General features: G+C 46.0%; 1 protein-coding gene across 1 annotated transcript in view; it reads right to left on the bottom strand.

The window, feature by feature from the left end:
- DERA (deoxyribose-phosphate aldolase) overlaps window positions 1–26,754 on the bottom strand; it is a 269,417-nt gene that overhangs the window by 179,946 nt on the left and 62,717 nt on the right. The window contains exons 2-5 of the mRNA XM_078674029.1: window positions 22,725–22,822; window positions 19,035–19,182; window positions 17,101–17,196; window positions 7,378–7,512 (exon numbers count right to left, since the gene is read on the bottom strand). Coding sequence (XP_078530155.1) covers window positions 7,378–7,512; window positions 17,101–17,196; window positions 19,035–19,182; window positions 22,725–22,822 — 477 coding nt within the window. The remainder of the gene's footprint in view (window positions 1–7,377; window positions 7,513–17,100; window positions 17,197–19,034; window positions 19,183–22,724; window positions 22,823–26,754) is intronic.

Raw genomic sequence — 26,754 nt, 5'->3', positions numbered from 1 at the left:
ACCCCTGCGCGTCAGTAGGTGGCGTCTTGCGGCTCCGCATCCGTCGCTGGCGTCTTTAGTGCCGAGATGACGTCACGGTGACTACTTAGGTGCCACCCATGCGCGCTGACGTCGATTCTGTACACAACTTTCCGCGCCAGGAACGCAGAGCCATGCAAGATTCTGACCATTGGTGCAGAAAACTAGGGCCTGAAAGGGGATGACCTTAACCCTAGTAATCAGTTCGCAGAACGGAGAGGATGGGGGGGGGGCGGTAAGGAATCTATCACTAACTAATGTCTCTTATAGATATATTGTTACACAAGTAGTAACTTGTGCATCTGAAAGAGACATGTTAGTGATAGATTCCTTACCTTAGAATAGATACCCCAGCAATGCCAACCCCGGTGGTGGGTCTACGAACAAAATGACACCAGGAAGTCACGGAGAACAGAATGGCCAAAGAAGCCGTCTCTCCGGACTTTACTGTCAAGGCAGTAGTGCTTTGTTATCGTGTGCAGCGAGGCCCACGTAGCTGCCTGACAAATGTCCTGCAAGGGAATGCCACGTCCCAAGGCAGTGGTTGCTGCAGTTGTCCTGGTCGAATGGGCACATAGGCCCCACAGGAGGCTCCTTCTTGGCCAAGAAGTAACATGCTTTGATGCACAGAACGACCCACCGGGAAATGGTCCGTTTGTGCACAGCCCGACTTTTTTTGGCGCCCGCGTTGCCTACAAAGAGCTGATCATCCACCCGGAACTGTTGTGTACGCTGCAGGTAGAAAGCAAGCGCACGTTTTGGGTCCAGACGGTGGAGCCTCTCCTCTTCCCTGGAAGGATGCGGAGGCGGAAAGAAGGTGGGCAAAGTGATGGTCTGCCCGATGTGGAAGGGCGTGACAACCTTTGGCAAGAAAGAAGGACGGGTCAGTAAAACCACCTTGTTCGGATGAACAGAAAGGAAAGGAGGTTTAGAAGAAAGAGCCTGGAGCTCACTCACTCTTCTGGCAGAGGTGATAGCTACCAGGAAAGCCGTCTTTAGAGTAAGAAGACGTAAGGGACAGTTATGAAGAGGCTCAAAGGGAGCGCACATCAGAAAAGTCAAGACAAGATTTAAGTCCCATTGCGGCATTTTGAAAGGCACGGGAGGAAACCTGTGTGTAATGCCTTTGAGAAAGCGGTTAACAACCGGAGACTTAAAAAGAGATGGCTGAGTAGGAAATGGCACAAAGATAGCCTTTGATAGTGTACAGAGCAGAGCCCTGCTGAGCCAAAGATAGGAGAAACAGAAGAACCTGAAAAAGAGGGGCCGAAAGGGAATCCACAGCCTTTGCTGTGCACCATGCCACAAATTTGTTCCATCGGCAGGAGTATACCGTTTTAGTGGAGGGACGCCTGGCTGCCAGAATGACATTTCAGACTTCGGGAGGAAGGTCGAAAGCGGTTAACTGTTGGCGCTCAATCTCCACGCATGGAGCTGAAGGCTGGACAGTTTCGGGTGGAGGACCGTCCCCTGCTGCTGCGACAGAAGATCCTCCCAAAGAGGCAGACTGATCGGGGGATCGATGCTCATACTGAGTAGCTCAGGATATCATACTCTTCGAGCCCAGTCCGGAGCCACAAGAATAACTTGAGCCCAGTCACGCCTGATCTTCTTCAGCACTCTGGGCAGAAATGGTATAGGCGGAAAAGTGTACAGAGACCGCAGCTCCACTCGAGACGAAAAGCGTCTCCAAGCGAGTGCCGCCTTGGAAATTCCAATGCGCAGAACTGATGACATTGTGCGTTCTCCTCGGTGGCGAATAGATCTAACCAAGGCTCTCCCCATTGCAGAAAGAGACCTTGAGCCGTGTCCGAGTGCAGACGCCATTCGTGATCCATCAAGCACCGGCGGCTGAGTTCGTCCGCCCTGGTGTTCAGTGAACCTGCCAGGTGTTGAACCACCAAAGTCGGTCAACGCGTTACGGTGGCATAAGAAGACACTGAGGCCACCTTCATCAGGAGCCGCAAAATATCACACCAAGAGTTCTCAACACCCTGGGATGACTGTAGTGGATTATATTAAACAGAGCACATTGATCATCACTCGTAAGTTGGATAGCCCCAACACTATGTAAGTTTTCAAAAAGTCTGCCCAGTTCCAACAGGTAGTATTTTTTCTCCGTTCCTTTAATGCAAACATGTGACACTAGGGAGACCCACTGCTGCACCCTCGGATTTCTTAACTCAGTGGAAGTATTTCCATCATAGTAATCTTCTCATATTTCAAACATGAATAGCGGCACTATTTCCACACAGAGCCACAGAACCAGAACTTGTACTCCTTTTACAACTTCGTTTTGACAATTAAACAAGTGGCTCGTCTGTCCCCCAGAGTAGCATGGCAGCGTGCTCCGCTGACCAGTACCAAATTAAACAGCACCCAGTGCGGCGCCGGAGTCGATGGCGGCGCCGGGACCGGAGCCGAGGGTGGAGCCGGCAACTCTGCACCTCGTGCCGCCGGGGGCTGGAGATAGCAGCGCAGGATCCTGTGGCACCGGGGCTGGAGCCAAAGGCGGAGCCGACGGGCCAGCAGGATCTGGACACGGGTCCGTGGGGCCCGAAGACGTGCCGGCGGGAGCCCGAGGCCTGTAAAGGCAGTCCAAAGCAGCAAGGAACTCTTGCATCTGTTTGGGAGTCGCCGACAGACGACAGACCCGGGTATGGACCCGGTATGATGGGTAGGCCGCAGAATTCTCTGGCTCCGGAGGAGCCACACTCGTACACCTCCGAGGAGCGACGGGGAGACGTCGGAGAGTGAACACGCTTTTTCGACTTCTTTTTAATGGCGACACTTACCGGAATCTGAGGGCTTAGACTTGGAGTCCGAGGAGCGAGCGGTCCTGGGAGCAGCCCCTAGACCGGGAGCGGCGACGCGAGGAATGCTGGACCTCCAGTAACTTCTGGCGCCGCTCCCGTAAGGCCTTGGGGGCCATGGCATGGCAGTCGCTGCAGTCCCGGGAGTCGTGGTCGGTCTCCAGGCAGTAGAGGCAAACGTCGTGGGGCTACGGACATGTTTCAGCGACAGGTACCACTGGACTTAAAACCTGGCATCCCTACGTGCACCAAGAAAAAGCTGGGGAGACAAAAAGTGTCAAAAATAGAAGTCAAAGAGAGACCAAGGTACGTGCTCAATCCGGATCTGCGCTTACTGGAGCGGAAAAAGAAAGAACTGACGTGAGCGCGTATGGGTGGCGCCTAAGTAGTCTCCGTGACGTCATCTCGGCGCTTATGATGCCAGCGACGGACGGGGAGCCGCAAGACGCCACCTACTGACGCGCAGGGGTACTGCTAAGCAAAACTTTCCAGATCCAGTCTGGTGCCTGGGGATATTCTAAGGTAAGGAATCTATCACTAACGTGTCTCTTTCAGATACCTGTTTTACATTGCTACAGTAGTGGGTGGCATATTGAGTGCTGCAACCTACTAGTAACACTTAATTTACTGGCCTTGGATAGAGGTGGTACCATATTCTAGAGATTTACAAGCAAATTTAATGTGCCAACCCTGTGTATACCAAAATTAAAAGGTTTGAAAGGGAGGTCACAAGCTCTTTACCCCTGGTTAGCAGCGGTAAAGTGTACAGAGTTCTGTGGCAAACGAAAGCAGGTTCAGAAACAGAAGGAACAAGATGGTCATTTCGAATATGTGGGTGTTGGACCTGGCCCTTTCTCCAGGGCCACCCCCAAACTTTTCGTCTTTACCTCTCCTGTTTTTGAATTTGTTTTGCTGGCTTTGGCACTTTTTGATAATCCATTTTATTGTTTTTTCAAGAAGAAAAATAATACAGAATAAAGACACAAAACAGACAGTACAGCATGTCAGATTGCATCATGGCATGTGAACTTTGACACACAACGCAGGTATAACAAGGTAGAATGTAATTACCCTCCCCCCCTGTGGGCACAGTGAGGTGGACCCCCAGATTCGGCGGTGGTAGTCATTCCAGCATACCCAGCCACTTGCTTCAGCTCTTCCAATGCTTGGCGGGGCAACACCTGGCTTCGTACAATGAGAGTTCTGTGTGGCGCACCCGTGTACGCCCCGGGACCATTTGGCCATGGCGGGTGGGATGGAGTTCATCCATGCTGCCGCTATGCCGGGTTTAGCTACCACCAAAGCAGTTCCCAAGAACTTGTCTGCCCGGGACCCGCGGGTTGTGAGGGATTTCCCAACCTAAAACCTCGTACATTCCGCCTCTAAGGCGACCAAGAAGGGGGCAATGTGTGGGCATGTCCATACCAAGTGGAAGAAATCCGCAGGGTCTGTGCCGCACCTCGGACATGTCGGGAGCGGAATCAGGACTGCTTTGTGTAGGCGACTGGGGGCGAGGTAGGAGGTATGCAGGTAGTAGAGCTGGACTAGGAGAAGTCTGGCTGAGGCAGTGATAATTCTAGGCGCCATCAGGGCATCCCTTCAGTCTTCAGCTTCTAATGGACCCACCCATGTCTCCTACTTAAGTTTCAACTGGTCAAGGGACGCAGGCCGTTGTTTGTTAGTGATCGGTATATGCGGAAGACCCAGCCTCTTCCAAGATTGCCCATCCTGACCTTGCCCTCAAGGGGAATGTGCTCTGGTAGTGAGGTGCCAGTTTTTATATGGGAGTCGAAGGCGTGGCGGATTTGTAGGTATCGATAGAACTGGGATGGATGAAGGGCATATCTGACTTGTAAGTCAGCAAAGGAGTGGCTATGGTCACTGGCCCATAGGTCCCCTAGTTGCGAAATGCCAATAAGGTCCCAACTTCTAAAGCCCACAAGATACGCCACTTCTCGCAGCCATGTCCCCTGCCAGAGGGGTGTGTGCTAGGGACAGTTTGTTCTGCCAGTGAGTGTGTTGTAGGGCAGCGCGCCAGGCCAAGAAGACTGCTTGGGTTACTGTGGGGAGGTCCCAGGGAATGGGGGATCCATATAGCATGGCTTGAATGGGGGGGGGGGGGGGGGGAGGCCCAGGTCGCTAAGTTCAGCTCTGTAGACTGGGTCAGACCAACTCCCCATTGAACCAATCATGGACTACCAGAAGATGGGTTGCTAGGTAGTACAGGTAGAGGTTTGTGAGTCCCATACCCCCGTCAAATGGTGGAATCTGGCAGAGCCAGAGAGCCATATGGGGTTGAAGGCCTGTCCAGAGAAATTTTATGATTAGACTGTCGATGCTTCGGAACCAGGCCCGGGGAATATGGGGCAGTATATTTTGTAGAATGTAGAGGACCCAGGGAAGGATCATCATTTTAAATAAGGTGATGCGTCCGAGTGGGTTGAGTGGTAGGGTTACCCATTTTAGTAGGTCCTGCTTGGTTTGGTGACGAAGGGGGTCACGTTGAGGACCCAGGCCAGGTCCAGTAACAGAGCGACCTATATACCTAGGTATTTAAAGGTTTGCCAATGGATAGGAATGGCGGACTGCCAAGCAAAGCAATTCCTGGAGATGTGCACGGGGACCAATGTTGACTTGGCTGAGATGTAGACCAGAGATCCGCTCAAAGTAGTATTAGATTTGGAAGCACCGGGGGCCGGATCGGGCAGGTTTCGCTGGGAACAGTACGACATCGTCCGCATATAGTGAGATTTTGTCCTCCGGAGATCCACCCCACTGCCAACCTTAAACTCGGGTGTCAGAGCGAACGAGATGGGCTAGAAGCTCCATTGCCAAGGTAAAGAGAAGGGGCTATCCTATCGGGAAAATGTCAGAGAGTACGCCATTGAGTGCAGCTGGTTTGGAGTACAGGAAGCGCACCATACGGCGGAACTTGGGGCCCAGGCCCAGAACCTGCAAGACGTCCCCAAGGTAACCCCAATCCACCGAGTCAAAAGCTTTCTCAAAGTCAACTAGGAGAAGCGCTAGATAGGGGGTCAGTACCTGACAGTTAACCAGAGTCACGTGGAGACATCACAGGCAGTGCCTGGTGCCCCGTGCCAGCATAAACCCACACTGGTCAGGGTGGCCCAGCTTGTCAAGGTATGGTTTGAGCCGCTGAGCAAGAACCGTGGCAAAGATTTTGATCTCCGTGTTCATCAAGGAGATGGGGCGGTAGTCAGCGCACATCGAGGAGGGAGGTTGTGTTTTGGGGATAAGGACTATGGTGGCTGTGTCCGTTTCGGTAGGGAAGAAGCCTTTGGCTTACTCGTAGAGGGCGGCCAGGCGGGGGTGAGGATGTCCCTGCAGGCGGAGTAGTATTCCTGTGGGTAGCCGGTCCGGGCCTGCGTCTTGCCGGCAGCAACCACTGAGATGGCTCCCTGTATGTCTTCAGTGGAGATTTGACCCTCTAGCCCAGCAGCCTCAATTGCAGACAGTGCAGGGAGGAGAAGGCCGCCTTGAGCGATCATCTCCGCCAGTGAAAAAGTGGGCTTCTGGTGTGGAGTAGGCTTTAGCACTTGACCACTCCTAACTAGTGCTGGAGTCCTTGTGCTCTGCCCCTTAAATATTGTAAAATTGGCCTCTACTTGATTGCCACATTTAATTTACTTGTAAGTCCCTAGTACAGTGGTACTGCATGTGCCCAGGGCTCGAAAGTTATATGCTACTAATGGGCATGCAAAAGACACATGTCATGGAATGAGGAACAAATCAAACATTGACCTTCAGTCAAGACATCAGGGTTAATTCCACCGTTCTTTTGCCCACCATGCCACCCCAGCTTAGACCCAGCCATATGCAAACCTGCTCCTGGGAAAAGTCGAGCATGAACTGCCAAGCCAGGTCCTCCCTGGACCAGAAACAAGCATCCTAGGACCAGTTTCGGGTATCAACCCTCATCAGCCAGTGTAGCTTGAATCCAGTGACACAGTGAGCCCCAGACCCACGTCTGGGCATACCCGGAGCACTTAGGGTGAGAAAGCAAAAGGCATACAACTAAACGCTGAACCAACTATACAAAACATACACACGGGCCACATGCTTTCCTCTCTGAAGAAACAACTGAATATAACCCTTTTAGTATATGTTTTTGCATTCTTTCTATCCCCAATCATACTATTGAATTCAAACCACTGTTTATTGTGGTGTATGGATCTATTGTAAGTATTTTATATATGCCCTAAATAGCAGTGAGGTACTTTACAGAGAACATTGTATTGAAGCTGGAACTCCTCAAACACAATGAGATGTACAGGGTATAGCATTGAATGTGGGGTCCTGTTTAGAACAGACTTCAGAAATGAGGTCCCTGCTCCCTTTGCAGACCTCTAGTTTAAATATTGACAACACACATTACATTATACACAGGATGATAAAATGTCTTGCCCCATATCACTTGCATTACCAAACAAGTACCACAGCTGGGATTGGAACCTAGCTCTGTGGGCTCCAAGGGGAGCAACTAAACCACTAGAACGTATCTTCTCTCCTAGCTCTGCACACTTACCTTCCCACTGGCCAGTTAACGCCAACGATCTGTTAATCACAATATCAATCTCTGAAGCACCATCCTCCACTGCCAATCTAACCTCTTCCAACCGAGTTTTTAGCAGCGTCTGCCCCGCTGGAAACCCTGTAGCCACTGTAGAGAAAGCAAAATATGAACATCTGCATCTAGAGACGGCAACAGATCTGCAAGCATGAAGTGTTTGAAGACAGACAGCTTATCTATTACATCCCCTTTCAGTACTACTAGATAAAAGGATCATCAAGTATAATTTGTTAGTAGTAAAAGCGCTCATTAAACACGAGAGGATTTTTCACATAGATATAATTAAGGGAATCAATCAAAATATATAAAACAAAATAATAGAAAACAATAAATAGTAAGATGTGCTCAGTGCTGGAATTCTAATACAAATATTTTTATATATATTAATGTAAGTGAACAGTCTTTGAAAGTCAATAAAATATATAAATCAAAATCACTAGCAGTTTTTTTCACAAAAAAATTTCAATAGAAAATTGACGGTTCAAAAATTGGGTAATGCAGCCTACCAAAAACCGATTTTTGCCCTTTGAACTTTTTCAAACTTAAGTCTCCGAAAATGTTTTTTCTGTTCCTAAAAAGACGTGTTTTTCTTTTCCTTAAGATGTAGAGTCATACCTTGCCCATCAAAAAGAAAAGTTTTGGATCTGTGCTCACAACTTATGTCCATGAAACTTTTGTTTTTTGCGCAGACCTAAGGAATAGTTTTGCTGCACATTTTTTGTTCGCACACGTACCACTATGTTGCTACTTACATTGCCTTCTTGTTTGGAACAATGTAATTACTCTACCACACTTTTTCTGAGAAAGCACCACACATTTGCATTGCCCAATATATATGTTTTGCAGCACTTCACGGATTGTGATTTGGCATACTCCAATGAACTCAACAGTTTTAACAGCCTTTCAAAACACCTTTCCATTTACTTTCCATGCATTTTTTGTTTTTCTCGAGGGTCCTATTCAATTTCTTCTGTCCTGAAGATGGTTTCATGGTTTTGATCCTGTTAGAAACAGGATCTCTGGCTGGCCAAGGCTTGCGCCAGAGTCAGTCAGAGACCACCACTTCCACGTCAGGGCAAGGGAGTCACACACCAAGATAACCCCTGCTCACCCTCTAGGTAACGTGACGCGAGCAGCCAGGCTAAACTTGGAGGCTATGTAGGTTAAGTGTTTGCGCGCGCACCCAGCATCAACTCCCAAGGCCCACCACAAAGGAAACTCCACACAAGGTTATATAAAAATAGCCTTTGTATTACCAAAACACATTAGATAAGAATACACATTTTACAATGTGCCAACAGGCACGGGCAGAATTTACAGGGGATATGTACAAGACAGGGTCACATGGACCACTGTCTGGAATCATCCATTTTTAAGGAATAGTAATTAGCACATAGAACACTTTTAGAACAAGTTAGCACACAACCAGTAATTACTGGTAAAGGGTAAGTACCTCCTACGCAACCCTAACCGCCTTAGGAATATATTGCGCAGGGAACCAAGACCTCACTAGCAACACCTGTACTAGGAGAAAAACAACCACCTAAGTATCACCAACATTTAGGGGTATAAGCATAGGAACAGTACACATGATGCATTAACATTCAGCGGTGTAGGGAAAGAAAAACACATGATGCATCAAAACACATTCAGAGGTGCACGGAAGGAAACACATGATGCAGAACCTACATTCAGCGGTGTAAAAACAAGGAAAAACACATGATGCATCAAAACACATTCAGAGGTGCAAGCACAAGTAATTGCGCCAAAACTCACATGAGCCACAACCTGTGGCAGTCCCTAGGCCCTCTGGCCTTGTTGGGGCTAGGACGCTCTGTGTCCCAATGTCAGGGGCCTAAACGTGGCAGCTGCCCACGAAGTGCTGGGCAGCTGTGTAGATAGCGGGGCAAAACACACGTGGGAGCCTCGCAGGTTCTGTGCCCCAGGACAAAGATGTGCCCCCTAGAGCCTCTCTGGGCTCCTAAACAAATATGGTCGGGAGCCTCGGGGCTCGTGACAAAGAGAGGGGTTGAGAGCCTCGGGGCTCTACAATAACGAATGCCCCCAGAGCCTCTCGGGCTCGGAAAACAATGAAGGCGCTGTGAGCCTCTCAGGCTCAAGAACAAAGGAAAGGGCTGGGAGCCTCGGGGTGCTACGCATCTGCCCGGAACGCGGGACTCGATAACAAGGGGGGGCCCTCAGGAGCCTCACGGGCTCAAGACATCCCCATAAAAATGCCCCCGGGCCCTCGTGGGGCAACAACAGCACTAAGCACTAGATCGTGCTTCTGGGGGGGGGGGGGGGCAGACACCGACAATGTGTCCCGGCACCCCTCCCTTCCTCTTGCGGCCAAACTCACCGGGTCTGGCAGCGGCGCTCTGCGGCGTCTCTCTCTTCCGGGCGGCGGTAGCGCTCGGCGGGGCTCTCTCTCCTCATGGGAGCCCCGCCTTCCTCATGCGCCCGCTTTGCCAGGTGTTCACCCGGTCCCCCATCTCGGGACCGGGACTTGAGGTGGAGACTTAAGGCTCCGGGGGAACTTCTTTTCCGGGGCTCCCTCCTGGAAATGGGAGCCCCGCAGCATTCGGCGGCCATCACCCCTGCCGGCCTCTTCTCTCCTCTCGCGGCTGCGGTCGGGCGGGACTTCCGGTTGGGGCCGCGCTGGGATTGGCCGGCCGGATAACCTCTTCCGGGTCGTCGCAGGCAGCGCGGCGGCCCGGCGGGGAAGACAGCAGCTGGGAGCACCATCGGAGCAGATGCCGGGTGGGCACCGGCTCCTCCTTAAATAAAACGCGAAATTTAAAGCGCTCCCTGCGCTAACAAGAAATAAACAGCTAATTACAGCGCTCTCAAGCGCTAGGGGCCCAGGAACAGCAAAGAAAGCACTCTCCAGCGCTAGGGCATACAGAAAGCAACAAAGTCCTTCAGGAGGTGGGCATCAGCAGTCCAGGGGCTGGGCAGGGCCCAGGGAGGTAAGCCTTCCCCTGGGCCCAAGCAGCAGCACGCCCCTGGCAGATTCAAGTGTCAGAAACAAGAACATTTGACAAGTGGTCACAGCCTCCTTTTATACACTGAAAACCTTTGTCTAAAGGTGCAGGGTGGGGGAGAAACCAGTCGCAGCTGGTTTTGGGAGTACTTTGTTTTCCTCAGCCACCCCTCCCATTCACTAGGCAGGACAGGGTATTAGACGCACCACAGGGGGCGGAGCCAGCATTGTGTGGGGAAAACCCAGCTCCATTCAGGACCCAAGTGCACTCCTCCCCTCACATCAGCATGCTAATCTCAACACTCACCACTGGGCAGACCCATCACCAACACCAGGTTACAGAAACAGGCTAGGCAAAAGCAAAATGTTTCGGGGTGAAACCTGCCAAAAGGGCCAGGTCCAAGAGATCCAATTTTGATTTACTATTTAGATAAAAATAGCACATGTACTCCAGGAATATAGTGTCTCTGAGATCTGATTGAGTGGTTGTTTTCAATAATGCAAGGTCTACTCTTGGAAACACTCACGGAAATAGTTTACAACCTTGTTGTGTAACAAATATGTAGGTTGCCCTACAAGGAAATTGTATTAAACTGTTTGATAATGTTTGTGACAAAACATCATTGAAAAAATTGCTAGAAATTTTGATTTATATGTATTATTGGTTTTCAAAGACTGTACACTTACATTAATATATAAACTTGTTATTAGAATCCCAGCATTGAGTACACCGCTTACTATTAAATATTTTCTATTACTTATTTTATTTTTTATTTTGATCGATAGTCTTGATTGTATCTGTTTGACCAATCAACTAATTATGTAAGAAAGATGTTCTAAAACAGATCCTTCAGGAGTCTTTGTTTTGTTTGCATTAAGTACCCATCTCCTGCGGAAAGGGAGCTTTGCAATATTGTGTGTTACGGTAAATCACTAGGAGCACGTTATTATGGGAAATCTGTTCAGTTGAGTACCAGTATTCCTCACTAAAACATCGTAGAATGTAATTTGCCTCCTGGGAAAATCATTTTGATCATGTTGTGCATAGCATTTCGCTCCTTATTCACACCAATGCAAAGGCACCACTTCTCCATAGGGCTTATTCTTGTCCCCATTTGCCATTTTCCTTCCATGGCTAAGAGTGGAATTTGCCCGCAATCACAGATGTGGCTGGGTCATAGTCAAAGAATAGAGAGGTAGAGACAAATATCAATGTAGCAGTGTAAGCACAGCCACATTGATGTCACTCTTCTGTTTGGTGGGCCTGCAGGACAGATGGGTGAAAACCATATGTGGCATGGGCCCGGGTGAATTCCGGTGCTCTGTATTCATGGAAGCGTGGAAACTCCAGGGGTTCACCAGGGCCAAGTGGTCCTAAGGAACTATTTTAATCCTTAGTATTACTGCAATTCCTATAACAGGGAAAATCTTGTGTATTCCCTCACTGGTCATGCATGCATGTATGGTAGGCCATGAGTGAGTCTCAAGGGGATCACCCCGCTGGAGGGAGTGGAACATGGAAATCTACCAACTAGCAAAGCCCCATGTGTCCTCCGGAATCCCTGGGTTCATGCATTCACAGCAGTGCGGAGTCCCCTGCAGGTTCATCAAAGCCAGGGAGCTAAGCAACCATTTTAATCCTTAAAAGTTCCCCACACCAGGCCAAGCAGGAAGTACCCAAAGCTTCCTTAACCCCCGGGAAATGGGAACAGGAATCTATTGCCAGAATAAGCATCATCACGTCCCAGATGCCATCCTTCCTCCACACAATGTCATGTGAAAACTGGGTGAGAAGAACCACGACCTAATCCTTAAATGCCAGGGGCTAGGCACTGGTGGGGGCATAGATGCCATCTAATTGTTAGTATCCCTGGCTATGTCTCGGACTTGTAACTGGTAGCCAGGACGTGGGAGGGTAGACTATTCTTTGTGCTTTCCTCTGAAAAGGTTTGAATAGGGATTCTAATCTCATAACTCAAATTGTTTTGTGCCCATGAGTGGGCTTAATGATAAGCTAAATGGCTACTCCATTTAGAGAACATGCAATAACTGACATAGTTACTAGACCTTTCTACTTCTGGTTGCTACTGTTAGTAACAAACTCACTGTAGCCACTGGAATATACCAATATGGCATTTATAATTTCCGCCTATTCTTGTACTTCTATTTATTATCCGACTCTGCAATCTTGCACGCATAATGTAAATATATTTACTTAAAGGCAAGAAATTCAAAATTTGAAAAATTCTTTATTTATTTATAAAGTTTTATATAGCGCGAACTTGATCCCGAAGGATATCAGAGCGCTTTACAATTTGAGGCAAAGGTAACAAAATTAGAACATTAGTCTAACATTGGGAATCTAATGAGCATTGAATCAACTAGAACAAACATAACAGCTCAATATAACCTGAGTGCACAAGTAGGAATGGGCTATGTGATGGAGCATAGAGAGATAAGGGGAGTACGTATAATAATCATATACAGGAATAATAACCAGTACCCAAAACAATAATCGGAACAAGAGTCAAATGGGGTGTGTAAAAGGCATTGAATCAAATGTTGAACATCTAACAGATCACTCAACAGGAATTGTTTCTTTCTACCCTTTTGTTCGCAAATACTTTAAAGCAGATTTGAAATATTATCATTCACGTGTGGTTTGTGACAGAAAGGATCTCTTCGTACCACGGTGCGCCTGGTACCGCAGATATGACTGCTTGTTAAATTATTTCCAAAAGGCCAGAGAGGGGGAGCATTATCCCTTCCAGCCTTGGACAAAAATGCTTTAAATTAGAGACTTTCATTTATTTGCACCAATGTTGTTTTTAGGCTAGTGCGCTCCCCTTAAGTCATTATGCTCCTTCGTCTAGCACATTCTTCGTTCACCCAGGTGTATAAATGATCTGTTAGATGTTCAACGTTAGATGTTCAACATTTGATTCAATGCCTTTTTAGACTCCCCATTTGACTCTTGTTTCGATTATTGTTTTTAACCCAACAATGCAGGTTTCTGTTCATCCCCAACATAGACCTAAAGATGTAATTCAAAGCAAGAGGAAATAGGCTTCCATTTTTTTTATGTGAGTGGTACGCTAGGATCCATCTCGTCTTATACTAGCCCACAACACCTCCATTAATCCAAAGCTGCATTTTTGCACCGTTCATGAGATCACAGTTTGAGGCACTCTTATGTCAGTAGCCTCTATAGATTCGGAAAGGGCATTCAATTTACTAGCCTGGGAAGGTCTGCTTTTTAGGAGACAAAAATGAACACTCAGACACAGTTGCTATACTGTACAGCGGGGCCATTGTTAAAATGGGGCAAACAGTTTCAAAAGCATGGCAGGTGCAGAAGGGCACTCATCTTGTCTGCCCTGGCCAAGGAGTAGTGGGTCTGCATATTAAAAAAAGGCAGAGAAATGAGACTAGTAACCAGTAGAATGAGGACTGCTTTACTACATGTGGTTTATTGAAACACATCTGAATTTAAAAAGGACAAAACGATTCATACAAACAAAACTATAATTTTCAGAACAAGGGGGCCAACTTCTACCATCAGGAACAGGGTCGGATTGGGATCACAATTAGGACTCCTGAAAAAAGTGTGCCACATTCCCGGATCGTGCCTTTTCATTAAACACCATTTAATTAGTCTCATTGGGCATATGTTTATAGAAATGATTAGTAATTTAAACATTTTATAACTTATAGAGCCAGTAGTGTGGGTACAAACTAGGAGCACTGAGTTTTGGCCAGGCGGGCAAGGTGAAATATAATGGTCCAAGGGCCACAACACCTGCTCTGATGGGTATTTTAATATCCTGGCCTCTACAAAAATGACAAAAATCACCAGAATCCGGTATTTTTTCACCTAATCAGTATGTATTTTAAACAGTAGACGTAAGGCAAATACACTTTATATTGATTTCTAAAGCGGTCTTAATGACTCGAGACTGATCGTCAAATTAACAAAGGCAGAAAAGCCATGCTAAAAAATAATAAGGGTTTTATTCTATATGAAGATTCGTCTTTAAATATCATGCGCTGGTGTTTGCAACATTTGAAAACGTGAACAATAGCCGGTCATTTAAAAAACCTTTTTTTGTAGTTATATATAGTGGGAACTGGTCGGAAGGGCATTGGATCTAGTTCAATGAGTACCAGCGGCGCTAAAGGAGATCAAATGTGGTTGTTTTTTTCAGCCTCAGGACAAGAAGTGATTTGCCCAGAATCACAGGATGTTGAGCTATTGCCGGGATTCCAACATAGTTCCAAAGTTGGCAGCGCTGGTCAAGGTAGCCTCACAGCTAGGCCTATGCAAGCAGGGAAAGACCGTGGTTTTGGGCTGGGTCGAACCCAAGGGGGTGAGGTGAAAATGACCCTACAGCCAGAGGAACAACTTCCCCCCCTGGGAGCCCGCTGGCCACTTCCCACTCACCTCCTCCCCAGCTCACTACAGCCTCGAGACTATGGCCTGGCAGAGCAGAAAGGAAGCAAAGAACAAAGCTTCTAGGCTGGCCTCGGAGGTGGAGGGCAATGGGGGCTGAGGTGAAGATGAACCATGGGCCATTATCACCTTACACTGAACCCCCTGCTAGACTGCTTTACTCTTCCCGCCAGCCTCTGTTTGATAGCCCAGCAGGAGAGAAGGAGCACTGCTTTTGGGGGTGTGTGTGTGCGCCCCCCAGGGGCTAAGCTGAAGTCTACGACGGCAGGTCTAGTGTTGCTAGTCCTTGCCCTGATAGTCAGCCAGCCTTACAATACAGCGGTCTGGCTAGGGGGCTGCCAAAGATTGCAAGGCTCTGTGGGCCAGGTGACACAGGGATTTAAAAAAACGGCCCACGGGTGACACAGGCGCCGGTCCATCGGCCAATGCCCGACTGCCCGCCTTCCCAATCCGACCCTGATCAGGGAGGCATATGGTGTGCTCATAAATGCCAATAGACCCGATTCAGGCGGGAGACTGCTGATTTTTCAAGCCAAAAAGGGCTTTATTTTAGCTGTCTCCCGTCTGAAATTGCATTTTTTACAATAGAAGTCAATGGTAAATTTTCATTCTCCAGATTTTTTATTTTAAATCTGCCACGTCCCTCTCTTAAAATGTTGGCATGTAAGGGTGTGCTTATCGACAAATCAAAACCTGCTGTGGCCACTGGAAGCAGGTACTTCTAGCTTACTTCAGCCAAACATTTGTAAACATAGGGCTTGGACAGTCTTCTGACAAGATGTTAAGTTCTCTAAAACCAGTAATTGTCTGGGACAGTAAGGAAGATGGCGTGATAAAAGTGCCTACAACCTCATGTGAACAGGTAAGGTAGAGAGTAAAAAAATCAAATCAAGTGCATTATGCCACTGTCAATTGTGTAATCTTTTTTAGATATGCATGCAGGTTAATTTACTAAGGAATTCACTTTATTCTTAGCAATTACATTTATCTGATAAAATCCAGTTCTAATTTGTTACTATTTTTTAAAGCATTCGTGTGTGACCAGTATAACACTACCATGCAATTTTATAATTTTGAGTTGAATGCAAAAATACGCATTAAGGCTGAACTGTGTCTACCACAACTAATTTAAATAACAGATCAGGACGAGGTACGCTATGCAAAATATTTCATGATTTTTGTTTGTATACAGAATGACTCTGTGTCCCTTTGTCATTGACAAAATGTTATTAAAGTTATTCAACAACAAAAAAAAACACTACTTTGCAATGTCGTTTGACCCATGGCGGCGCCAGCTTATTATGGCAGATGTGGGTGAGCATCTGATATCGGATAAAGTAGTGGTCACAACATTGTTTATTCTGTTTTCAGTGTTGGACAACCTGCAGATACTAAAACAGAAAGCAATGTTTCTTATACTGGATGCTTAACCATATATACAGGGCAGGCTCTGGAGCGGTGCGACCGGTGTGTCTGCACTGGGTGCTGACCCGAAGGAGTGGGGGCTGATATATCAGGGAGGCGCTGTGTTTAGCAATAACTTACAATTTAAAAGCACCTGCTGCACAGTTCCTTGTGTGTCCAGCTTTCAGGCAACAATAAAAATGTCAAGATAACTCTTGCGGTTAATGTTCCAGCGAGAGAGAGATCGGAGTTTTGTCTAGTGGCAGTTTTTACTCTCCATAAAGGAGCACAGAGGGTTAATATGCCTGCTGCAAGTATCGGGCAGATCACAGATCCTTATTTTATGTGGATAGCTGAGTGGATTACTGCTTTTGCCACAGATATCCTTTTGTTACCACAGTTCATAAGGTACAACCCTAATACAGATCAGTGACTGTTATGAACTGTCATGAAAGAGCTGCATGCAAACTGCATAAAATAGGTGAGGACGTTGTGTTTTGTTTCCCACTCTTTCATTATCTATTCCTAATGGTGCTAAAAATGGTTCGTTTGGGTAGAAATACATTCTTGTTATTAAAGCTAGCCTTTGCCAGTGCTTTAAAATAAATTAAATGAATGCGAGAGAGGTGCTATGGAGAGATGAGTGGAACTTTTGGTGGGTGGTAATCCGATGAGGAGGTAATGGGGGAAGAAGGGGGGGTGCACCAAAAAGGTCTGTTGCACCAGGTGCAACGAGCACTGAAGCTGGCCCTTAGGATCTTTGCAAGTTACTCCATTTTTAAAATCAAGCAAAGGAAATATGAGCTTTAAATATGGAAGTGAGAAAATTAAATAAATCGACCTGATGCTACTGGAATGTTACAGTTGGCTGCCTTCAGGGCTTTGACCGCATCGCATACTCTAGCTGGATAGACGCAGATGGCACCAGTAGTAATACCTGTATAGAAATTGAAAAAAAGATTAGTTCTGATTTTTTTTTACAACAAAATGAAATTGTATTTAAACCTAATTCATTCGTAATCCCCATCTGTATTTATTAGTAGAGGTGCCCCCCACCTCATATTATTACCACATCTGGACCCCGAAGAAAACAGAACATTATTTATATTCTCTTCTCTGACAGGGGCTGTCACACTCCATGAAAGCCCTGTTTCTTGGCAGTCCTCGGCAGTCAAAAGTCCCTCAAAATGAGTCCCACCCTTCCAAGCCTGATGTTACATTAAAGACTTGCTTCGCTGGGATTCAGCGGGTTGTTGAGCATTGTGACTGCAGCAGAAACGTGTTGACATTCATTTGTCAGCCTCCACTGTCTGGTTCCAGTGGGTGTCCATTAGGGCCTTCAGACAGCTTTGCGGGATTTTATGAGGTGTTTATCTCTAGATTCCCCACCCTATACGCTGGTCTATTTCATTACAGAATTGGAAGTATATTTAATTTTTGGGGCACTTCAGGGTACATATTCCCTTTTATCGACTAGAGCAGGCTTCGTTTCAATTACATAACTACAACACAATTATTTTAGCAGCTGTCACTGTGAATATAAGGTTGAGTTGGCCCTGCTGTTGGTGTATGCTCAGTTAGTATGGATCAGGATGAGGAATGGATGAGAGGTTACTATTTCAAATAATCTCATTAATCTGATCCTCCTTCCTCATCTAAATTCCTACCGCAGGCCCACACCTAGGAGGGTCTAGCTTTGATGCAGACTTCAACAAATGACACACCAGGAGCCTGGAGTAGGGTATCCTACCAGCCGAGTATGTATAGGGCTTCAGTTTAGGGGGTGGGGTTAACTTCTGTTCAACTTTGAGCAATGGGGAGCATGTAATGGGGGCTGAGACTCATCCACTGCCAAGCATTGGGACAAGTAAAAGGAATCAGAGTAAAGAAATCATCACTAGTAATCAAAACTTGTGTTCAAAGCCCAAATGCACCCTCCCTTGACAATTACTAAGCTATCAGACTTCAACACCAGGATTCCTTGGATAGAAAACTGCATCTCCATTTGACAAACACATTAAAATACAAGATTTACAGGTAAAAACTTAGCAGTAAATAAAAGGTTCGAAAAATCAATACGGTAACGAGCGAACAACTGAATGGGGGCATAAAAAGTATGTTACTGACACAGGCTGGACACAGGAAGCAAAGGAGTGCTGCTTGGATCGCAGGACACGTGCACAGATTTATGAGGTGATTTTTAATGTAGACATTAATGGCATTAGATAAAGAAATGATACACAAGGAATGACATCAAATACAATAAAATAAAAAAGAAAAGATAAAATCACATAGATTCCAATAACATCACAATGGTATACTCCTTATTTTAACGTGCACCGCTGGTTCCACAATAGTGCAGCATCAAGAAGCTGAGGAAGATGGCCTTCGAGTCAGGTCTTTAAAAACGAATGCACAAATAATAACAGATTTTAGATCAACTGTGGGCAGAATTTTCTTAGCTCAACCTTACTGATCTTTCACTATCTCGGCGTTGTTGACAAATCGCTCTGGATTTGGCAGACTTGGTATTAAAAATACGTATTTTAAAAACAAACGGGCAGTGGTGGAGAGAGCAAAGTGCAAACAGAGGACGGTTGGCAACGTATGATGAAACAGACTCTCGGAGTCCCTTCAGCTGTTTCATGCCAGACCTTTTGATCTCGTCTAAAATGCTCTCAAGTGCACCAGTTTTATTTATTTTTATTTTTTGAAGACAGCTCTCAGACACTTACAAGTATATGGCACATTCAACTCACAGCATACAACCTGTACCTTTGTCATGCATTGCCAGTGCTTTCAAGAGGTCCTCTCTGATTGGATGTTTGGCTTTGAAACACAGTCTGTGAACGTTGGAGAAGGTGTCATCTCCTGACAGTGTGGTGAGATCTATGCACGTGACAGCTTTCAGTAGCCAGGCGGCCTAAAACAAAACAGAAACAGAGACATAAAAACAAAATGGAAACAGACATATACATAAAACGTCATACAACGATCTGCTTGGAACAGAGCACTACTGACACACGCACAGTGAGGAAACACTCTGCCAAGCTTGCGGCTAGTCAATGCTAAACTGGCAGTATACCTTTGTCTTTCTCTACTGGACATTGGTAACGTATCGTTATGCACTGTGGTGTTGAAGGAATGCAGCATACAAAGCAGAGGACAATTTTGTTTTATATCACCAAATCAATGACTCAGAATATAGGGCCGGATGTACTAACAGAGAGGTTGCAAATAGTAGCGCAAATTGTGAACCAATTATTTGCAACCGCTCTATAATTTTGTACGCGCCCAATGCACTATTAGAGCGTGCAGTAATATCTCTAGTCACAATAGGGCGCAGAATGACCTGGCTCATTAACAATGAATTGCGAGGTCGCTATCTGCGAACCCTTGTGATGGGCTATAAACACGGTGATTGTGGCTTACAAGGAAAAGCAGACAAAAGTATTTTTGTCTGTATTCCCAAACGGCAAATATTTTTCTTTTTACCGCAGCTCATGTTCCCTAAAGGAACAAATGCAGTTTAAAAAAAATGCATCCCGTTTGGAAATACATTATAAGGAGAAGGCAGGTAAGCCCACTACTTGTTCCCCAGAGGCGCCCCGAAACAATTCCCAAATGATTTCAGTGCAATGTCCAACAGGGACAGTTTTCCTTAAGCAAATCTGAGCTCACCTTCTGTGAGTAGTCAGTAACATTTCCATGGCTTGGGAACACAAATGTTGCAAATCATTCACTCATTTCATGATGATTTACAATTAGGAGGCTAATCCCCCTTCATGCATCCACCTAACTGAAATTTAGAATGATTTGCAAACCCCCTTTTGTGATTTGGAATGGCTTTTCTGCATCATAAAAGGAGCTTAGTGAATTGTAAAATGCCATTTTGCATTTGGAAACCATGTAATTTTGAAAAACACAGATTTTGCAACTGCAAAATGATTTGGAACTTCGTTCCCTATAGTCAGGCCTGCCATCAAACAAAGGGGCACTTCTCTATCGAGGACTTCCCATGCTATCAGACATTATGTGCAAAGTACGCTGGTTTTCCGGCGTAGACTTGTTAAATATCTCTACTTCATCAAAAGTAGTATAAAGTATTTATGGTCTGTTTTTTATACTTCACTGCACATTTCATACATTTGTGTGGACTTGTTTTTTAGATTAACCAAGTCGGAGAGCCACACATTCTCTCAAAGGTAATACAGAGAAGTAGGGCAATATAAGGCCAACCCCAAAAAGAAAGTGGTAAGGTAGGCCAGTGCATCTTCAAAAGCTCAGATGGGTAAGAGGAGACACAAAAACAGAAGGCCCATGCAGAGATCGGTCACCTTCTGCATTCAAAGACGTACTTGTCCTTGGAATGTATGAGAGTAAGTGACTTTCCAGTTGCTCCTAAAACAAGCCAGCACTATGACTAAAGTAAAAGAGCAACAGAATTGTGCTACGGTGTGGGCGAGAGTGTATTATGGAGGATGGATCAATCATTTTTTGGAAAAATATACCATTGCATTCGCAACCACAAAGCTAGGCTTAAAACAAAAAAGACCATGCTATTGTACATTTAGCCTCTTTCTATGACCTACCTCTTTTAATAGTAACCTATATTCCTTTGCTGACGAACACAGATTGCACATTTTCCTAATACCGTCCTTGTCATAGATATCTCATTATATTCTACCTAAAGCATCAGGGCTTCTTGCTAACCAGTCTGGAGCTTGAATAAGGAGTAATGTATGTGCCGAAATCATTCAGCCTGTGCATTGGAATCGGAGAGGGGGTGGGTGAGGGATATTGGTGTGGCCTCAGGTGATACATTGGCCTGTTTGTTCATAGAAAGTCATTCAGCATGATGTCAGAATTAAGAGGTAGGTGTGTAGAGAGTGAAAAGTGTTCACAAGACAAAGTTCACTTCATGCAGCGGTGAGAACGTGTATTATAGTAGGGAACTAGTTGGCTACTACAATAATCAATTTATATCATGATTTGAGCCATTCTTTGTATATGTAGCACTCGTTATCTCGCTGCGCTGGAAGTGGTAGGCAAGAAATCACATTATAGGATTGAAAAATATTTTAAGGTTTCTACATTTGTTAACAATATGTGGTTGATAAAGGACATGATGCTGTAGGGGAGGGAATGCAAAGTATTACGATTTTGAACGAAGTCTCCATGCTTGACCATTGAGCCATTCGGTAGCATTCAGCTGTGAAGTAAGACCCAATGGTGGAGGTGGGAGTGAGAGAAAAGATGGAAAACAAAAAAGATTTGTGTCACTTCAGTATAGAGAAGATTGCAGAAGTCAAATGTAATGTCCACTAGAGGGGTATCATGCAGTGATAAGAAATGTCTTGAGGCTCGACCTTGTGTGTCACACCACCAGGCATGAGGGTTCATGAAGAGCGGGAGGCAAGAGGCTGAAAAGGAGCTGCATGTGAGGTAATATAATATAGCCTTATAGCCCGCCGTAGAGGGTTATACCGGCTATTAAAGGCCCTCTCCAGCGTTAAAGGCCCCGAGCCGAAGGCGAGGGCCTTTAACAAGGGAGAGGGACTTTAATAGCCGGTATAGCCCAGCTACGAAGGGCTATAAGGCTATTAGAACATTCTGCCACTAGAGGGCAGAATGTTCCAACAAAAAAGAACAAAGCTTTATGGGAGCGTGAGGGGATTGGAATCCCCTCAGGGTCCCTGAAGCCTTTGTTCACAGGCAGAGCTGTGAACAAAGAACCATTGGAATGTTGGAGCTCCAGGCTTATACCAGCTATTATAAGCCTGGAGCACTCCATTGTTTTCAATGGAGCACCCAACATTCCAATGTTCTAATACTAATTACAATACTCTCCTCATTTGACATCCGTTGCAAAGCCTAATAAGGATTAGAACATTGGAATGTTGGGTGCTCCATTGAAAACAATGGAGTGCTCCAGGCTTATAATGGCTGGTATAAGCCTGGAGCTCCAACATTCCAATATTTCTTTGTTCACAGCTCTGGCTGTGAACAAAGGTTTCAGGGAACCTGAGGGGATTCCAATCCCCTCACGCTCCCAAAAGGCTTTATTTTTTTTGTTAGAACATTCTGCCCTCTAGTGACAGAATGTTCTAATAGCCTTATAGCCCTTAGTAGATGGGCTATACCGCTATTAAAGTCCCTCTCCCTTGTTAAAGGCCCTCGCCTTCGGCTCGGGGCCTTTAACGCTGGAGAGGGCCTTTAATAGCCGGTATAGCCCTCTACGGCAGGCTATAAGGCTATATTGAGTGACCGCATCAGATGCTCCCAAGAAGGATGAGTTACCATGGCTATGAAGAGCAGAGGAGATAAAGTTGGTTCTGTGAAGGTCCACAAGTCAGAATTTAGAAATGAACGTTCTTTGTTCCTCATCGTTTTGTGAACTTGAGTCAGTGACTCCAACATTCAAACCACAAAGGTAACCAAAATAGATTCAGGAGAAACACTTACTTGCCAGTCCTTTTTCACTGTCCTGCGGCTTTGAATTTGTTCTGCACGACGTAAAACTGCTGGCTGATTCACTTGCACTTTTGAGATCCATCCGAGATCTAGAAAAATCATAATAATCTTTTAGCACCTAGCAATGACTAAGGGAACATAATGAAATTATCATTCTGTTGAAGTCAATTGATATCAAATTACTGTTTAGCTATAGATTAAATGCTTAATTTTACATGAAGCATTAAATAGATTTCTAGGTAACATGTACTTGTATTTCACAAAAAAAGTAGACTGCGTTTAGGATGTTTTACAGATTTCCATCAAATGTTTTCAAAGTTTCCATAAACATTTTTTACATAAATAAGTGTGCAGACAGTTTAGGCCAGATCGGTTCCAAATCATATCACGGTGGACAAGTCAACAATTTTATTTTTAAATAAAAGCTAGTTAAGGACTTAGCCATTTTCTGGTGATACGGCAACACTGTCCACGTGTTACCATGGTGACTCGCCCTCAATACTTATATTAATAGGGTTATTTTGTAACTTGGATAAGTTAAAGGTTCCCAAAAAAGGCGTGATGCTGCACTGTGTTAAGGTACTCACACAGTTCTACGCAGATCTTGTAAAATACGTCTTTCTTAAGAGCAAGAGAAAAAGACATCAGTTTATAATCCGGATAGCACCCTGAAATTGTCACAACTTATTAGTTAATGCGTTCTGACAGTGCCTGACTCTTCCCAGGGAGCAGGGAAGTGGAGGAGAGCTAGGACTTGCTAACACATGCCGTTTATTATTCTGATGGCGAGGTCTGCAGACTGGCTTCTTGAACAGCAGACCTCAAAATACTTTTTCAGTCCAAAATGTTAATCTCCTGGTAGTTAATCAGATAATCAATGCAGATTCATGTTCAATCTGTGAAAGCCTGTGAAGCCAACCATAGTTATAGCTGCACCATGATCCAAATGCTTTTACATCACTAAACGGAGTTTCAACAGAAATGTATTTTTTTTAAATACACCAACTCGAGGGACCGCTCTCTTTCTTCCATAACGAAGCCATATCTACTCAAAATTTCACAGACTCCCTATGTAATATTATACATGCATCACTCACGCAGTTCATGACACTTAAAAAGTACATTATATTGCAGAGCGATTAATTACATTTGCAGTGACTGCTAAAGAAACCGTAGCAAGTTCTAACATACCTTATACATGCATACTAGTGTGTCGCCCTCCTGTGCCTACAGGTGTTTTTTATCAATCTTTGACTGAAATACTTTCTCCGGTGCTGCTCAGGGCCAACTATTTGTTCGTTCTCGGGGACGTCATATGCGCAGATGCCCCAACATTCAGACTACCGAAATGTAATAGATTCTTATGCTACTTTCAGTTTAGTCCAGTCTCATCCTCACTCATGTAGCCGGCTGCATTTCGGATCCTGTGATCAGATCTCCAACTATGCTACTATCCTGATAGCATGGTCTGACCACTTACTCATTTTATCCAATACCCCCTATTCGGTATCTAATTTGTACATGTCGCTGGTACCATATGATTCAAGCCAATCTAACTGATTACCTGAATCTTCTTTATAATGCTATACTTGGACATATCACATAAGCTAGCATTAACATTGTGTAAACAAGATTACCTAACTCCAGTAAAAAAAGACAATCTTATTTCATAGGCATCCTTTTGTCCACTGGTATATGGAGGAATTGGCAGCTGCTAACCCAGCATGCAAAGCTTTTGAATTCTCTTGGGATCTGAACTATTCCTGCATCTCTAAATCTATATCGGATCCTGCAAAACCAATTAAAAAAAAGGACTTCCAATCTGTCATGGACCGACCATTTACTACACTTCATGCATTAATGCATCTTGTATCTTGCGCAGCTCCTTCTGCAATATGTACCAATGCCAACTGTGTGCAACTGTGCTGCCAAAAGCACTTCCCCTAATATACACAGGGGTAGTTCCTCATGCAGATGAAAAAACACCTTTACTCCTAAGTGTGTTGTATTACAATCAATCATGGCTTATATAGCGTGACTACTCACCCGTGAGGGTCTCATGCCACTAAGGGGGGAGGAGAGGTCTGCAGCTCCATCTGGGCGCTCGGGTTCAGTCGAAGAGTCAGGTCTTGAGATCCTTCCTGAATTGGGTCAGCGCCCAGGCTTGTCTGAGGTGGCGAGGCAGGGTGTTCCAGTTATTGACAGTGAGGTAGGAGAATGATCTTCCTCCGATCCTGTTTAGATATGCTGGTCCTACCTTGTGGATAGCTTTGTAGGCATTTGTGAGGAGTTCAAAAGTGACTCTTCTACTGACTGAGAGCCAGTGGATTGGTCTCAGGTGTTAGTGTGATGTGGCTCCAGCAGGGGATGTTGAGGACCAGTCTGGTTGCGGCGTTTTGAATGTTCTGTAGATTCCGGAGAAGTTTCTGGGTGACGCTGGTGTAGGGTGCGTTGCCATAGTCAAGTCTGCTGCCGATGAGCACGTGGGTGACCATCATTCTGGATTCAGTGAGGATCCATCTGAAGGTCATTTCAAAGCAGGCAAAGCATGTGGAAGCATGATGAGGAGACGGAGTTGATCTGGCGGGTCATTATGAGTGAGGAGTCTAGTATGATGCAGAGGTTTAGTGCGTGGTCCGTGGGCGTCGGAGGTGTTCCTAGTGCAGCGGGCCATCAGGAGTCATCCAAAAAGAGGGGGTGGGTCCCAGGAATAGGACTTCGGTCTTGTCCAAGTTTAATTTGAGGGAGCCGTCTCTCATCCAGGTGGTGACGGCGTTTATCCAGTCATGGAAGTTGTCCTTGGCAGCTGTGGGTTTGTGGGTGAGGGGGAGGATCAGCTAGGTGTCTTCGGCATAGTAGACTATGTTGAGTCCCTGGTTCTGGACGATGGCTGCAAGTTGACGTTGTAGAAGTTGAAGAGGGTGGGGTACAGGGAAGAGCCTTGGGGCACTCCGCAGCTGATATCTGTGGGTTTGGAGAGGAACGGTGGTAGTCTGACTCACTGTGTTAGACCAGTGAGTAAGGAGTAGATCCATTCTAGGGCTTTGTCGTGGATCCCGGCGTCGAAGAGTCTTCTGCTTAGCGTTCGGTGGGAGACGTTGTCGAAGGCTGCCGAGAGGTCCAAGAGGATGAGAGTTACTGTTTCACCGCAGTCGAGGAGGAAGCAGATGTCGTCGGTGGCGGCGAAGAGGGCGATCTCAGTGCTGTGGTCACTTCGGAAGCTGGATGGGGAGATGTTCAGGATGTGGCCTTCTCGATGACCTTGGCTAAGAAGGGGAGAAGGGAGATGGGTCTGAAGTTCTTGAGGTCTGTCGGGTCAGTGGAGGGCTTCTTCATCATAGTGTTGATCTCAGTGTGTTTTCAGTCCTCTGGGAAAGGTGGCGGTTTCACTGGAGCAGTTGAGGGTGCAGAGTAGCTCAGGGTCAATGAAGGTGGTGGCTCTTTGGAAGATGTGGTGCGGGTAGGGCTCTGAGTGGGCTCAGGAGTGGATGCTCTTTATGGCCTTGAGAGTGTTGCCTATGATGAGCGGGGTCCAGTTGAGCTGGATCAGTTGGGGGGACGTCGTTGGATGCGAAGGTGGCGGGAGCGTTGGGAAGGTCTTGAGTGTCGAGGCTGTCAGATCTACTTGATCTTGTGGTGGAAAAAGGTGCCAAGTTTGTTGCACAGGTTCTGGGAGGGTGGGACGTGTGTTGTCTTTCTGTTGGGTATGGCAAACTCCTGGACGATGGTAAAGAGTACTTTGCTGTTGTGAGCGTTGGCGTTGATTCTCTCTTAGAGGGCTGTTTTTTTTATTGTTTTGAGGAGGAGGTGGTTTGTGGTGATGGCGGCTTTGAAGGCTGCGTGGTCTTTCGGATTTTTTATGTTCCTAAATCTCTCCTCGAGCAGTCTACAGGTGGTTCTGGATTCCTGAAAGGCGGGAGTGAACCAGCTGGCTTTCTTGGAGTGTTGCTTGTTGGGTTTGAACACAGGGGCAAACACACTAGTGGGCAGCATAGAGGAACTCTAAGGAGGGAAGCACAGT

The sequence above is a fragment of the Lissotriton helveticus genome, chromosome 1_1 (genome assembly GCF_964261635.1).
Source record: "Lissotriton helveticus chromosome 1_1, aLisHel1.1, whole genome shotgun sequence".
NCBI classification, from domain to species: domain Eukaryota; kingdom Metazoa; phylum Chordata; class Amphibia; order Caudata; family Salamandridae; genus Lissotriton; species Lissotriton helveticus.
This window is presented reverse-complemented; position numbering and strand designations above follow the sequence as displayed.